General features: G+C 43.1%; 1 protein-coding gene across 1 annotated transcript; it reads left to right on the forward strand.

Moving 5' to 3' along the window:
• The first annotated feature begins 3,516 nt into the window (after positions 1-3,516).
• LOC123413525 (methyl-CpG-binding domain-containing protein 2-like) lies at positions 3,517-10,869 on the forward strand. The gene is made up of 5 exons (XM_045106462.1): positions 3,517-4,023; positions 6,194-6,195; positions 9,329-9,382; positions 9,758-9,873; positions 10,727-10,869. Exons 1-5 carry the CDS (start codon positions 3,520-3,522, stop codon positions 10,867-10,869), a joined length of 819 nt encoding a protein of 272 aa, XP_044962397.1. The 5' UTR covers positions 3,517-3,519.
• The last annotated feature ends 6,152 nt before the right edge of the window (positions 10,870-17,021 follow it).

Below are 17,021 nucleotides of genomic sequence, written 5' to 3' on the forward strand. Positions count from 1 at the left end.
GGCCAAATAATCACCTATGATAGCCTGATTTGTCACTTAAGATCAGTTGTGGTGATGATAATCCATCACTAGTAATTTGTTTGTGGGTTTAACCGGTCAAATGTTCTAACAAATGGGGCCAACTGTAATTGACGTGGCAACTTCCATGTGGGTTGAAATGACAAGAAAGCTTTAAAAGGGAGCCGCTAGGGAAAAAATAATCCTATTTGTTGAATGATCTTGATAGGAAATTATTGATACATATAAAGCATGAGATATGATATTCGGATGATACTAGTTAGATCGAGATATTGAACAATTAAGCATAGCCAAAGAAGAATGCATCTTACGAGATATGAAGAAGATTTTCTTTATTAATGTTTGTTCATCCCTATTCATTGCACTCAACCATATCTTGGTTATGCTATTATAACTAGATCTTCTTGTGACAGTTTGTTGAATACACAATAAACCTTTGGAGTACGTTCTTATATTGGATATGCGTCGTTACAACTCCCTATCAATTAATATCGATCCTCATGACTATATTATTCTAGGTTAAGACCGCGAACCCTTAGATTTGAACAACCATTACTAGAATTGAACACCCATTCGTAAGGTTTGCAACACTGATAAGCCTATAGGTCCACATGCTTCTTAGTAAGTTCCCGTTATACAACCTAGATTGTTTGTCGTGCTCCGAAAGTTAGGTTTTTAACATCCAATTTCTACCAAAACCCCATTGTATCACCTCATGTGCATGTTTCTATTAACCGTAATACTATTTTAATACTAGACATCATCTCTCATGTTGAATTTGATTGCCTAGGTCGCTCAATTTGTCAAAGTACCATGCACCTCCATTTTTTAAGTATGTTCTTATATCTTTTGCTCTGAAATATTTCTCGAGCATGTTTTAATGTAATGTTATTAATCATAGGTGTATCCTTTAATTGATTTCCAAATATACTAAAATCATTTCTGTTTACACCTAGATGTGTTCATATTACAAAACAATATAAAAAGACGAAGAGATTCAAAGTAGACACCCCTTCTCCCTCCTTGTCCTCTTCCGAAAACCCTCTCTCCCCAACATCCATCCGTAGGAATGGATCCCTTCGTTTGTGACCCCACTGTCACCGTGACAACCAGTCCCAAAACTCAGGGGCAAGAGGAAGAGGGCCTTGGAGCCGACCTCTCCTTCAATTCTTCTTACACCGAGTCTGTCGGCGCCAGTCCCGAGGCGCAGTGGGAGGACGGCACCGCCACCACCCAGGCAGACGATGAGGCGGAGAGTCGGGCGCCCGGCTCCCCTTCCCCGCCCCGACGGCTGCCGAGCATCTCCTCGCGCCGCGATCCTGTCAGGGTCGGGTGCTTCCGGAGGCTGGCCGCCTCCTGCGAAGCCGCCCGACTCCGTGAGGCGGCGCTCCTCCGTGCATCTAAACCTCCTGTGGCGAAGGCTGAGGACCCCGACGAGCCAATCTGGCCACCAAAAAGCCGCCATTGCAGGTGCTACGTGTATGTATACCTTGCCCTCCACCCTGACTCTCCTTTTGCTCATGAATGTATCATTAGATGGTTCTTTCAAAATAATTTAAGTTTAGATAGATTACCATGCAAGGGCTTTGGGAGAACATATCGCGAAGCTGTTCGTTTCCAAAGCTTTTACATGTGGAATATTAGACTCAGCGATTTTACATGTGGAATAGTAGATTTTTTATTTATCCCGTCCCAACTTAGCTTTGATTTTGAAGAAGTATGAGGTACTCTAATATGTTTCGTAGCCTAACGGTGATGCTGAGAAGAATCATGATTCCTTTTTATATAATCACTGTGATTTAGTTTGAGTACCATGTTAGGGCTGTTTAAGGAGAAGGGATATCTGCAATTGCAATCGGTACATTCGATTTACTATTGCTATAAATTAGGTTATGTTTCTAATGCTGATGGCATCTTGGTTAAGTTTCTATCTGCAATTGCAATCGATACATTCGATTTACTTTTGTGAACTGGATTGTTGATGCCCCAACTAATGATGAGGAATTAAGTTTTGCATTTATGTTGCTAACGAAATCTTTTAATCTAGCCTAGGGATCTAAGAACATTTCGTTAGACATAGTTACCTACTTAAGATGTTCAAAATGTTTTAGATTTATGGAATATAACATAATGAACCTGATTTATGGGAGAACCATACTGCTCCAATTCCAATGATATATAGCATAATTCAAAATGTTTGAGACGAATGGATCCCTTTGTTTCTGACCCCACTAAACCCGTGAAAACCAGTCCCCAGACATAAACGCAAGGGCAAGAGGAAGAGGGCCTTGGAGACGACCCCTCCTTCAATTCGTCTTACACCGAGTCCGTCGGTGCCAGCTCCGAGGCGCAGTGGGAGGATGGCAACACCGCCACCCAGGCGGAAGATGAGGTGAAGAGTCCGGCGCCCGGCTCCCCTTCCCCGCCCCAATGGCTGCCGAGCATCTCCTCGCGCCGCGATCCTGTCAGGGCCGGGTGCTTCCGGAGGGTGGCCGCCTCCTGCGAAGCCACCCGAATCTGTGAGCTGGTGCTCCTCCGTGAGTCTAAACTGCCCGCGACGAAGGCCGAGGACCCCGACGAGCCAATCTGGCCACCAAAAAGCTGCCATTGGAGGCACTACGTTTATGTATACCTCGCCCTCCTCCCCGACTCTCCTCTTGCTTATGAATATATGATTAGATAGTTCTCAAAGTAATTTAGGTTTAGATAGATTACCATGCTAGGTCTTTGGGAGAATATCGCGACGCCGTTCGTTTCTAGAGATTTTACATGTGGAATGGTTAATTCAACAATTTTACATGTTATTAGTAGGTTTTGATTTTGGAGAAGTATGAGGTAATATATTTCGTAGCCTAACAGAGATGCTGAGTAGAATCATGATTCCTTTTTATATAATAACTGCGATTTAGTTTGATTACTATGCTAGGACTATTTGAGGAGTAGGGATATCTGCAACTGCAATCGGTACATCCGATTTACTATTGCTACATTAGGTTATGTTTCTAATGCTGATGGCATCTCGGCAGTGTCTAGCCTAGGGTTTTGGAGCATTACGTAAGCCTAGGCTGTTAAATATATATTCGCGAGTTATATGCTTACTTTTGTGAACTTGATTGTCGATGCCCCAACTACCGATGAGGCGTTAAATTCAGCATTTCTGTTGCTAACGGAATCTTTGAATCTAGCCTAGGGATCTAAGAACATTACGTTACTCCTAGTTACGTAATTAAGTTGTTCAAAATGTTTGAGATTTATGGGATATACCATAATGAACCTTATTTATGGGAGAACCATACTGCTCTAATTCCAATGATATCTGGCCTGAGAAATCGAAGATTTACTATAAGTAGGCTTTCTGCTCACCACCCTCTTTTCATCTTCATGGTGGTGTATCCCTTATGTTTTAATCTTATGTTCACGTTTCTATTGTTTCTCTTTCAAGCATTTTGCCTTTCCCAATCTGAAACTTCTATGATTACCTGCAACAGGGAACTACAAACTATGGGGTCCAACCCGTCTAATCATGTGCCCAACCATGATGAGAATTCATTATCTCATCCACCGCGAAAGGAGAGCCAATATATGTTAGCTGACAAGGTTGTGGACCAATGGGATGACAGTGACATTGAAAACTCCTCTGGAAGTGCATCATATGAAGTTGTGCCCTATAAGAGTGCCCAGGGAGAAAGCATCTTTCTTGTGCCGCCTAAAAAAAGAAAATTCACTATTGATACATATGTTGTGGAATGTAGTACTTGCCAGAAATGGACAATTATACCAAGCAAACATAAATATGAGCAAATCCGAGAGAACATTATACAAGTTCCTTTTTCGTGCAAATATGTCCATGGGTGGAAGCCAGAAGTTACATGTCATGATCCAACTGATATATCTGAGGGTAATGGCATGGTATGGGCGATCGGTAAACCAGGTATCCCTCAGGCTCCTCTTGGGTGGGAAAGGAAGATTACTCTAAGGAGTGAACAGGGCACAACATTCGGTGACGTATGAGTATTACTTGTTTCACACAACATTGTTGTTAAAAAAATTCCCAACCTTTTGTATTTATTTCTAAGCGAATGATGTTCAGTTGTTTTCTAACGCCCCTGGGTCGTAACTCTTGAGAGCTCAGAATGCTCATTTATGGTTTAGGAACTTAATTGTAATGCCCCACATGTAACCCTTGCGAATTTGGGAACCTTTCCTATTTTGGAACCATGTTTTGAGTGCTATAAGAGTTATCATTTCATGTGGCTTTGTATTGTGTCTCCATCTTGCATCATTGCATTCATGGCAATCCCATTGTGTTGATGTTGCTTGATCATCATGGGTCTCATGTGATTATGAATGCTAGTGTGCTTGTGTTTGATGTTGCGGTGTTTTAAAAAACAATGGTGTTTCAAACAAGGTTTCAAAACCCCTTCTCTATTAATATTTGAACTCATGATTTAACTTTGTATATACTTGTTTCAAAAATGTTGATCATTTAGTGTTTTATCTTGTGTTTGAAGGTGGATTGTCTTGTGGTTTTAAAACTTAAGTCATATAGGTTTTTAATCAACAAAACAGCATATTAAATTCTGTTTTGAATATAATCTAGTTGCTCCAAAAATCAGTTTTATATTTTATTTAAATAGGGCCTAATTCCCTTATGCCCTAAGTAAAAAAAATATTTTTTTAAAGCCCCTATGTGGCTATGGGCATTTTTGTTGTGTGTTGTTATTTTAAAAAGGAAAAATATCCTTTTCCTTTTCTGACTTAGTCAGGCGCGAGAGAGAGCCCAGGTGGGTCGGCCTTCTCCTCCTCCACCTGGGCCTCGTCCCTTTTCTCTAGCGAGCAGCCCATCTCCCTCTCCTTTCTTCTCCCTAACGTTGTTCCCTGTTTTCTCCCGTCAGACAGGGGTGTGAGTGCGCGAGAGAGGATCGACGCATCGACACCGTGAGTACACGGACGTCGAGGGGCTATTTATCCTCGTCAGCCGTGCCCCACCTCCTAGGGCTCCGCGTCTCCCCTCCTCGCCGCCTCCACCTCTTCCTTCTTCCCCTGTTCCCCTCTGTAGCCAGTTCAGAAAGAGAGAGAGGTGAGTTTCAGTCGGTTCAGACAGCGCCACCGTCGCCTCGCCATCGTTCTTCCTCGTCGTCGGCGCTTCTTCAACGATTCTGCATACGCAGGGAGGATGTCGGACCCTCCCTCGTTCCGTTCCCGGCGCTAGGAGGGAACATCCCTTCCTCTGCTGCCCCCTCCACGACGGCTTCATCAAGCCGGAGCAGAGCGGTGCCGTCGTGTCACCTTGCCTCTTCTTCCTCGGCGTCGAGCGCGTCTCCGAGTTCCTCTGGGTGAGCGCCATCTCCTCCTCTTCTTCCCCGTGCTTAGGGTCCCCTCTGTGAGCGTGTAGGTCGCGGTGTCGATCTCCGCTTGGCCCTGCGTAGCCGCCCCATCGCGCTGCCGTCGTGGGACTTCTCCTGTGGAGTTTGGCACGGGAATGGGTTCCCCATACACCCCGCATCCCTCGCCGGTGGTCAGCCTCCCCGTAGGACGCCGGAGTGTCGCCGATGCGCCTCCCCTATTCCGGCCGCCGCTGGTCTGCGGTAGGAGCAGAGGGGGATGCTCAAATGAGCAACTCCCCCTCTATGTTAAGTGTTGTATGCCTAGCCGAGTGGTATTGTGCCTGTTGTTGCACCACGGAGGTACTGGGTTCGAATCCAGGGCCTCCCCATTTTTTTTTGTTTCCCCTTGTTTATTTTTTCCTTTTCCTTTTCTTTTGCTGCAAGTAATGCTTTTGTTTTTTTAGCAAAACCAGGGTATGTTTGTTTCTTTTAAGGCCTAGAGTTCATGCATGAGTGTGTGTATATGGGTGTGAGAGAGTGCTTGTGCTCATGAGTGTGTGTATGTATGTGGGAATGTGTATGTGCTCATCAGTGTGTGTATGTATATGTGAGTGTGTGTGTGTGTGTGCATGTGGGTGCACATATATACATGTGCATGAGGGCCTAGCCCTCATGTTGCACCATTCTTGTAGTGTGTTTGTGTGAGCACATGTATGTGAATGTGTGTGCCCATGCATGTGTGTGTGTAAGTGTGCATATGCACTTGTGCATGAGGTTTAACCCCTCATGCTTGCCACTATGAAGTGATGTAGTTGTGTGTGGGGCTTGTGTGGTGATTGTGTGTGTAGGTGTAGGTGTAGAGATGCAATATGAGTAGTTCACATGTGATATTGTTCCTATATAGCATGTTGGATTCTAGGTGGTAGTTTTCGAGCTAGCTTTGGGCCTTGATGCTACATGCAAGTACACATGTATTACATATGATTTTGGGGTAGAATCATCCCAGGAATCCATTGGTGCAATCAGATTTCACTTTAGAGAACTTCATAAAACATTCATTTTCTGTCATGATGCCATGTTTAGTGCTTTGTATTAGGTGGTGCCTTGACCCTTTGAGGATGAATCCTTGATGTAGTGGTAGTGGGGTCTTTGTTTTGTTCTTAGGAATTTGTATGCACCTATTGTGACTTGTCAAAGTTGACACTTGGCTGAAACTGACAGATTTGTGAAACCTTGTGATTTTCACTAAGTCTGAGAATCTTATGTTATTTTCTTCCCCTGTTGTCTTGGTTGAATTAGCTCCTGTGTTGGGAATCAGCCTATGCAACAAACTAAAGTTTGTGAGCTTTTTATGTTTGTCTAGCTCCCTGTTAAATTTCATGCTTATACACTTCTTGTAGATATCATTTTGGAGGCTACCAAAATGCTTCAGAGCATAAGCAGCTGGTGAAAATCTGTGATTTTCACTAAGTCCTAGAATATGTAATATTTTGTCCATGTTTGTGTCCATAGATCTGCTCATGGGTGACTCCTTTGTTTTAACTTCTTGTTCAGGGTTATAGAGCTTTTGGATGGCTTTCCCTCATATCTTGTTTGGCTCATTTGGATGGTTGTAGCTACTTTAAATATTGTAGACAAACTGTTATGATGCTGTTAAAAACAGATTGCATGTTGTTGTTGATTTGAAGCTAGAGTGGGCATTGTTGATGGTGTGGTGTGTTCTCATGCACCACCCCACTTATATTTTGTTGCTCTGATCATGTGGCAACCTGGTAACACCAGGGGAGTGCCATTGGAGTGTGTTTGTGGCTGATTTGAACCGTAGGTCTCCATCTCTTGTTTCATAGTTTCCAGTTGAACCGTAACTCCGTTCTCTATGTTATTTATATGTTTTTGCATCGTTTTCTCGTGATGCACATGATCATGCCATCATCATGCATGTCAACATAACTTAATATGAGGCTCTGTCCAGAATTCAATTAACTCAACTAATGCATATGAAAGTGACTAGAATAGTGATGCATGCTTCCTTCTTCACACATGCATCATATTGCTTGTTGCATCATGTTGTGTTGGTGTTCATTGGCTGTTATATTATCTTGGGTAGCATCGGGATCGGAGAGCAAGTACGTGGATTCTGGAGAGTACGTGCAGGAAGATCAAGAGCAGTTCCAAGCTGAAGACATCACAGGCAAGAGGACCGTGACCTTGATACCGTATCTAGCTTTGTTATGCTTAGAATCACGTTTCCTTCGATATATGCTCGCTGCCTACCACTTGATATAATGCCTCCTGTCATTGCCATGAAACCCAAACACCCCCCTCACCTAGCAAATGTTGTATGGCTAAGTAGGCTTGCTCAACTTCTAATGAGTAGCTTTGCTAGTTGCAGGTGCCAGCTGTCTCATGTGATAACATGAGTATGTTGATATCATTATGTTTAAACCGTTATTTAATTAATGCACCTATATACTTGGTAAATAACGGAAGGCCTAGCCTTTTGTCGGGTGATTTGTTCCGTTGTTGCCGCCTTAGTTTCGGTTACCGGTGTTTGATTCCATAACTAATCGCTCCTAACACGGTCGGGGTTGTTATGGGGACCCCCTAGATAAATCGTGTACTGTTAAGGCTTCTCCGGCAGGACCTAACATTGGTTTTAATCTACTAAACACCTAATAATAGTTCGCATAGGGAATAGCTACCCCTAGGATTTAATCAACAACCCGGACCAGTGCTCCTCATGAGTGTTGGTCCAAGTTGGGCAGACTGCAGGGCCACCACAAGGAAACTTGAGGTTTGGTCTCCTGTAGGCTTTCCCATCCATCGTGTCCTGAGAACGAGATACGCGGCTCCTATCGGGTTCGTCGACACGTTGGAAGGTCCTGCTAGATTTGTCTTACCTTAGCGATATATCTTGCGTATAGGAATCCCGGTGAAACTTTGGGTCTCCTCAAAGTTGAGGTTTTCCTCTAAGGAATCCGACGAGATCACGAGTTTCGTGATAGAGGATTACTTTGCGGCCCGTGGCAGTTTGTGATGGACTAGTTGGAGTACCCCTGCAGGGTTTAATCTTTCGGAACACCGTGGCCATGGTAATGTGGCAAATGCGGATATTTTGTTAACATACGGTTCTAGACAACTTAAGGTAACTCTAATAAAACTGCCAACTGTGTGCGTAACCATGATTGTCTCCTTCGAAGACCACTCTTCGATCGGGAACACGGTGGGGTTATGTTTGATGTAAGTAGGTGTTCAGGATCACTTAGTGGTCATCTAGTCTTCGACCGCTTGCGTAGACCACCATATAATTACTCTGATCATCGTAAGTTAGCAACCATATATGCTTAGGTTGCTGCAAACCCATACACTAAACCTTCCTCGCCAAATAACTTGACTATATTTAGTACCAAGGTCATTAGATTGCTGAGTCCCCGTGGCTCACAGATTACTACAAACCCCAACAGGTACAGGTACGCCCGACGCGGGAGATCCTGATGACAACCAGCTGAAGTGGGAGTTCGATGAGGACTCTGGCCGTCTGTATGTGAACTATCCGGAAGACCGAGGCCGTGGTCGTGATCGTGGCTAGCATACGGGATGTGTTAGATCATCTATTTTTTCTGTTTAAGTTCGTAGCTGGACTTGCTGCTACTCTGAATAATGTGTGTCTGTAAGCTATATGATATATTCTTAACAGATGGCAAGTGTATGCCCTACTTGTTAATATTTACTTATGTATTGTGATGATTATCCCATTTGCGAAACGCATAGATGCGCCCCTTTCCCCTTTTGAGGCCTCGCCCCCAAATAAGGAAAGGGCTGCATCTTAGTCGTTACATTAATGCTGTTCATATTTGATAAATGGTCAATCATTCATCCATGTGGTCTGCGATACACCTTACAAACCTATATAAAATGATGTTGTTGCCATTCTATGTACGTATTGTATGACTGTTTCGTAACAGTTGTATACATCCTTTCAGGTACTATATCTGTCCTGCGGGCAGAAAATTAAGATCCATGAAAGAGGTCGAAAGGTAAGTTGTTTCTTTTGGTCAACTTCTCTTCAGTATCGTTACTTTCTTACATATTAATGCCATATGTAGTTTTTCATTCATCTAGCATGTTGATAACCTCATCTGAATGGTATCCACTATCATTGTCATAGTTGTTACAAGGTGTCATCATTATACTTTCACTACCTCAATGGATCAGTGATCATATGAAGCACACAACCAGCATTTAGGCTTAGCTTTGTCGGGGCTTAACTTCAGAAATCATTCCTGTTCTTGGAGTTGATCATTGGAAACAACACAGAATACATGTGTATACTATGTGAGATTGTGAACTTCTTCATGTGGTTCAATCTGTCTAGATGTTTATCTTATTCTTCATACATTATACTTTGATAGGTGTTTTGAAGACAACCCAGACTATGCTGCCGTTTTACAGTTATCTCAGTTTTCGTTCAAGGTACCTAAACCTCCAAATCGCCCTCGTCAGTCAAAGCTTATTGAACCGACTGAAGGTATTTATGCACAACTTTTAACACGGTTACTTTAACGGACATGCTAAATGAATTGTTGTTTCGAGAAGCATATTTCTTCTGGTTGAACAATGGCGAGTTGGCTACTATTGCTTGAAATTTGTACCAGTGGTAAATGGTTTTCAGATTGCCTTGTCAACTGAGTGCGTTACAAGTTTGTGTACTTGTAATATTGTGGTACTCAATTGATCTATCTAAGTGGTAGGATAGGTGGTGAGCTGGGGTGCACAGGACCGTAGCGCATGCATGTAAGCAAAGTTCACATGTGTTACTCATATTTTAAATGATCATAACTGGTTGAGATGTCATAAATTGGATTTTACTTTATTGTTTTTAAATTTCAGTAAATTGGATGGCACACCTGATAACATAATGTGGACAGTTGGTCGTCCTAGTGGCTGATGGATAATATCCCCTTTACATGAATATAAACTATATGAGGGTTCTGTTAACGCATGCTGCCTATATATAATTGGATAACACGAGACAGCCAGGTGGGGGACCTCTAGTATCCGTGTTGATTATAGCACCACTCCTAGATTAAGTTCTTGCAACTAGCTAGCGATACAGGGATCTTGTAGCAGCTGTTTGAAATTTAGAATCACTATGCGGGGTTCATTGGTGGTTGGTGATGTCTGTTGTTTCCGTCTATTAGTATACCAAAATACAACAACCCTTGGACACAGGACGGCGTTCTGATGTGGTTAGCTTGCTTCTGTTCTCTTCTGTCTCAAGTGATTAACGGCGTTCTATTCACTCTTTGTGTCTGTGCAACCATCTAATAATTTGACACGCATGATTTGTAATTTATCTGATGGCATGCTCTTATTTTCAGTGCCACCTCCAGTTCACAGGGATCCGATGCACAACTACATGTCGGTCCCTCACGGAGAAGCCAATCCTCTAACTCACATACCAGTGACACTAGCTCTACAAGTACCAGTGATATGCTCCAAAAAGAGAAAACCAAACCAGTGATGTTGTCCAGAAAGAAGGAAAACAAATGCAATATCAGTGATGTTTAAACGTCAGACTAGAAATATGCTACTCCTGATACTTGTTGAACCCATAAAGATTTTGTTGTTGTATTATCTTACTGTATGTGTTCTACCGTAGCCAAGCTCGCTCCCCTTGTGTTGTAGTTTGCTCCTGCTTAGCCGGAACCGAGAAACATTTTTGGGACATCGACATCAACAAAGGAATGTTGTACCACCTTGCTTTTATATCACTCTATTGGTGTGTTATGCATGTCTATAACTATAGTTTATGCATGTTCGACATCATCACTGCTACGGTGCTACCATTTTTTGCACTGGGATCAACCAATAATTCTAGCTGGCTGCAACCTTTAGGCCCTGCTTGGAATGGTTTTAAATTTCTACAACTGCATTTATTTTACACGGGTAAAATACCGGTCATAGCTGTTTTTTCCAACAAACAAAACGACCGGTCTAGGCGTGTATTCTAAACTGGTTGTAAATGACTGAAAATGCTAATCCAAGCGAGGCTTGTACTATTAATTGTAGGAAGAGGAAAATTTCTTTCGGTAGGAATTGTTTATGTATGTCTGGTTACAAGAAGTATCTCTTGTTAAGGGCCTCTTTGAGTTTTTTAGGGTTAAAATACCGGTCATAGCTGATTTTTCTCCCGGAAACAAAATGATCGGTCTAGGCGTGTATTCTAAACTGGTTGTAAACGACTGAAAACGCTAATCCAAACGAGGCCTTAACTATAAATTGTAGGAATAGGAAAAATTCTTTGGGTAGGAATAGTTTATATATGTCTGGTTAGAAGAAGCATCTCTGGTTAAGGGCCTCTTTGAGCTTTGTAAAGGTGGCATTTCGTGCTGGGTATGGAACTAGAGACATAGAAGTGTATTTTACTTAAACGGCAACGCCAATCCCATGATCGAACAGCCCTTCTACCAAAACTTATTAATAAAATTCTATGAACCACTTGAGGATGAGTTATTTTCACAAAAGAAAACCCACATAATTCACATAATCCCTTCTTGGAGTATGTTTTTCATCGGCAAAAGAGAGAACGGAAATTAAGGAGATAATAAAATAAGTGAGGATCTGGTAATTGCCGTATGTTGTGCCCCCTTATTTTTAACCGTTGGATGCTCAGTGTGCAGTTTCGGACTAAACACCATTTCTAGATGGAAGGAAACACATTAACATTAGTGTAAGCACCTGACGGTGAGATACTTAGGGTCAGTTCTTCTAATGTCTTGTCCCTATTTAGCTTATTCTAAAAGGCCAACCAAATTTATGTATTTAGAAGCCCACTAATTAAGATTTTTTTTAAAGAATTCCTTATTAAAACTTGATTAGTAGTCTCTTATTTGTTTTTGGTTGGGCTTTTAATATAAGTTTTTTTAGAATAAGCTGGGTAGGGAGCATCAGCCCAAAAATACTATAAAAAACTTATCTTCATTGTCAGTTTGACATACATTGACGAATGTGTGACGGACGCTATTCTTGTTTGCATGTTGCGGGTGCCTAGAGGGAGCAGCATTGCATGCATGCATGCGATACAACCCCTCTCTATCTCTCTCACTCACTCAAAATCTGGCAACAATGCATGTAAAATTCTTTTGCAGGGGAAGCTGCATTATTATAAGATTTTTCTTTTCCAAAAGAATATGCATCTTGCAAAAAAAAAAGTAAGAACATTATGCATTGGAATATGCAATTTGCAAGAAAAATCCGTAAGAAAAAAAAACTATATTATGGCATGAAAACGTTTTTTTTCAGCTAGGAGCAAGTTTTCTCTAGCCGGAAGATTGTTATTACATTTGCATTTCGGACAGGAAAAATAATTGTGATGATAACTTACTAGGTACTGTACATGTGATTTAGGATGCATTTAGTAGCCCACATACACCCAACCAGGGCTCCGTGAATTTTTTTAACCAATTTAATTATCCGTATTCATTATTGGGCTTGCATAGCATGAAGTTTAAAACACCTCTGAATATGCATCCGTGAAAACGCTTAAATTGATACTCCCTCCATTCCTAAATATAAGATCTTGTAAAGATTGCACTATGAACTACATACGGATGTATATAGGCATATTTTAAAGTTTAGATTCACTCGTTTTGCTTCGTATGTAGTTTATAGTAAAATCTCTACAAGGTCTTATATTTAGGACTCCGTATGTAGTTTATAGTAAAATCTCTACAAGGTCTTATATTTAAGAAGGGAGGGAGTAGTTTTTTGAATCCAGACCCGAGCGATGCACTAGAGCATACGTGGATGGCTCGATGGATGCATCCTCCTTGGTTCTCATGCAAGTGTACGTGAGCTTGCACGTGGCATGCCGGTTTAACTCCTAATCTTATTCACTTATTAGTCCCTTCTAATCTACACAACGGTGCATTGGATCGAGATAAGCTTTACATTAAGAAGATGCACATTGATGTTATGATTTCATTTTTGCGATCGGTTCGTAATATCGTCGATCATATATATTCAATTTTGTGTTCATGTTTGAAGTTATTTTGGATGAATTTTATCAAATTCGTCGCACATGGTTGACCGTTTGAGATTTCCTTTGACCGGTAGCTTCATGTTATAATTCCACACGACTTTCGTGTTGCACATTTTCTGTTTCGACGGTCGTAGACGAGTAGACCTAACTTCTTTCTCGTGAAAAGTATATGCGCATATGTATTTTGTGTTAATGACACTCCTTAATATCGGTCTCCTCTCCCGGGTCCTACTACACCGGTGTCACTGAGGTCATCGTTGCTCTCAGCCTCCTTTCCCGCGTGCTATTGCACAAGCGTTACCGCCGATGTCGTTCCTCTCAATCTCCTCTCCCATGTCCTACTACACTCGTGCGGTCGTCGTTCCTCTCTCGCTCTGTGCATTCTCTCCCATGTCATGTTACACTGAAGCCATCGTGGGCGTTGTTCCTCTCGGCCTTCTCATTCACGTCCTACGACACGGGTGTCGTCCTTGCTCTCTCCCACGTCCTATTGTACTAGCGTCACCGCCGACATCGTTCCTCTCAATCTCATCTCCCATGTCCTACTACACTCACGCGGTCGTCGTTCCTCTCTGTATTCTCTCACATCTCCTGCTACACTAAAGCCATCATCGGCATTGTTCCTCTGGACCTCCTCTCTCATGTCCTACTATACTCGCGTGGTCATCTTTTCTCTTGGTTTTCTTTCTCATGTCTTGGTACGCTGAAAGCATCGTCGACATCGTTCCTCTCGGCCTTCTCGCTCACGTCATACTACACTCGTGATGTCGCCATCGTCGTTCTTTTCGGCCTCCTCCTCCGCGTCCTACTACACTAAAACCGCCATCGCGCACACATTGTATTTTTTCACCACCAACATCTGCCTCAACGCCCTCCTATTCGTTACTCCACACGGGCTATCTCAGCAGCGATAGTGTTAGCAACTAGTTCACCGCACCGTCGATGGGATCGCTCGCCTGTGACTCCATGCTCGTCGTGTCGGAGGTGGCGCTGCGACCACCGCCCACCGTTGTCGCTGAGGCACTCTAGTGTAACACTGTGTGTTATGTGTAGATGTTAACTCTTAATCATGTCCAGTATATGCAACCAAACAACGTGCACTAGAATAAGCATAATCAATGCAAAAAACCAAACATAGTGCTTAGAGGTGTTGCTACGATGCAGGGAGACGAGATGCAAGCAACCAATCAACATGCATATGATGGTGTTTTGCATGTATATGCTCAACCAGGCCCATCTAGGACAAGTATGCAAAGGGGCAAAAAACAATGCAGGTAACCAAACGCATCCAAAATCACATGTCCTGTACCCCAGTGTGCGTAGTGTTGGGGAACGTTGCATGGGAAACAAAAAATTTCTTACGCACACGAAGACCTATCATGGTGATGTCCATCTACGAGAGGAGATTTGGATCTACGTACCCTTGTAGATCGCATAACAGGAAGCGTTAAGAAACACGGTTGATGTAGTGGAACGTCTTCGCGTCCCTCGATCAGCCCCACGAACCGTCCCACAAACCGTCCCACGATCCGTTCCGATATAGTGCCGAACGGACGGCACCCCCGCGTTCAGCACACGTACAACTCGACGATGATCTCGGCCTTCTTGATCCAGCAAGCAATACGGAGAAGTAGATGAGTTCTCCGGATGACGATCTACTCCTGCAGGGCTTCGCCCGAACTCCGCAGAAATACGATCTTGAGGTAAAACTATGGTGTCTAGATCTGAGTTGCACGTGGCAAAAGTTGTCTCAAATCAGCCCTGAATCACCACTATATATAGGAGGGAGGGGGAGGAGGCTTTCCTTGAGGGCCAAGCCCTCAAGGGTGCACCGGCCAGGAGGAGAGGAGGAATCCTACTCCAATTAGGATTGGAAAGTGGACTCCATCTCTTCCTTCCCACCTCCCCTTTTTTTCTCTTTGGTTTTCTTCTCTTTGGGGCCAAGGCCCTCTTGGGCTGTCCCACCAGCCCACTAAGGGCTGGTGCGCCACCCCTAAGCCATTGGGCTTCCCACGGGTGGGTTGTCCCCCTCCCGGTGAACTTCCAGAACCCATTCGTCACTCCCGGTATAATGCCGGTAATGCCCGAAAACCTTTCGGTAACCAAATGAAACCATCCTATATATCAATCTTCATTTCTGGACCATTCCGGAAACCCTCGTGACGCCCGTGATCTCATCCGGGACTCCGAATAACATTCGGTAACCACACATATAACTCAACTATACTAAAACATCATCGAACCTTAAGTGTGCAGACCCTGCGGGTTCGAGAACTATGTAGACATGCCCTGATGCACTCCCCGGTCAATATCCAATAGCGGGACCTGGATGCCCATATTGGGTCCTACATATTCTCCGAAGATCTTATCGGTTGAACCTCAGTGTCAAGGATTCATATAATCCCGTATGTCATTCCCTTTGTCCTTCGGTATGTTACTTGCCCGGGATTTGATCGTCGGTATCCCCATACCTATTTCAATCTCGTTACCGGCAAGTCTATTTACTCGTTCTGTAATACAAGATCCCATGACTTACACTTAGTCACATTTCTTGCAAGGCTTGTGTGTGATGTTGTATTACCGAGTGGGCCCCAAGATACCTCTCCGTCACACGGAGTGACAACTCCCAGTCTTGATCCATACTAACTCAACGGACACCTTCAAAGATACCTGTAGAACACCTTTATAGTCACCCAGTTACGTTGTGACGTTTGATGCACACAAGGTATTCCTCCGGTGCAAGTGAGTTATATGATCTCATGGTCATAGGAACAAATACTTGACACGCAGAAAACAATAGAAATAAAACGACACGATCAATATGCTACGTTCATAGTTTAGGTCTAATCCATCACATGATTCTCCTAATGATGTGATCCAGTTATCAAGTGACAACACTTGCACATAGTCAGAAAACCTTGACTATCATTGATCAACTGGCTAGCCAACTGGAGGCTTACTAGGGACATTGTTTTGTCTATGTATCCACACATGTATCTATGTTTTCATTCAACACAATTATAGCATGGATAATAAACGATTATCTTTAAACAGGAAATATAATAATAACTATTTATCATTGCCTCTAGGGCATATTTTAAACAGTCTCCCACTTGCACTAGAGTCAATAATCTAGTCCTCACATCGCCATGCGATTTACATTGTAATAAATCGAACGCCCATACAGTTCTGGTGTTCATCATGTTTTGCATGTTGAAGAGGTTTAGTCAGCAGGTCTGCTACATTCAGATCCGTGTGCACTTTGCAAATATTCACGTCCTCTCCTTCAACATAGTTGCATATGAGGTTGAAGCGTCATTTGATGTGCGTGGTCTTCTTGTGAAACCTTGGTTCCGTTGCTAAGGCAATGGCACCAGTGTTGTCACATAGCAGAGTTAATGGATCCAGTGCACTTGGCACAACTCCAAGATCTGTCATGAACTGCTTCATCCATACACCCTCCTTTGCTGCCTCCGAGGCAGCCATGTACTCTGCTTCACATGTAGAATCGGCAACGACGCTTGCTTCCAGTTGCTCAACAATTAGCAGTTGTCTTGCAATGGCCCACCAGCGTGTGGGATCGCGGCAGTTTTCGAGGGTAGAGTATTCAACCCAAATTTGTTGCTTCGACA

This window comes from Hordeum vulgare, chromosome 7H, assembly GCF_904849725.1.
Source record: "Hordeum vulgare subsp. vulgare chromosome 7H, MorexV3_pseudomolecules_assembly, whole genome shotgun sequence".
NCBI lineage: Eukaryota > Viridiplantae > Streptophyta > Magnoliopsida > Poales > Poaceae > Hordeum > Hordeum vulgare.

Bases quoted from the DNA above. Each gene is read 5' to 3' on its own strand.
- LOC123413525 (XM_045106462.1), top strand. From the start codon at position 3,520: ATGGGGTCCAACCCGTCTAATCATGTGCCCAACCATGATGAGAATTCA. The intron at 9,383-9,757 runs GTAAGTTGTTTC...ATACTTTGATAG, and splicing joins TCCATGAAAGAGGTCGAAAG to GTGTTTTGAAGACAACCCAG. The intron at 9,874-10,726 runs GTATTTATGCAC...TCTTATTTTCAG, and splicing joins GCTTATTGAACCGACTGAAG to TGCCACCTCCAGTTCACAGG.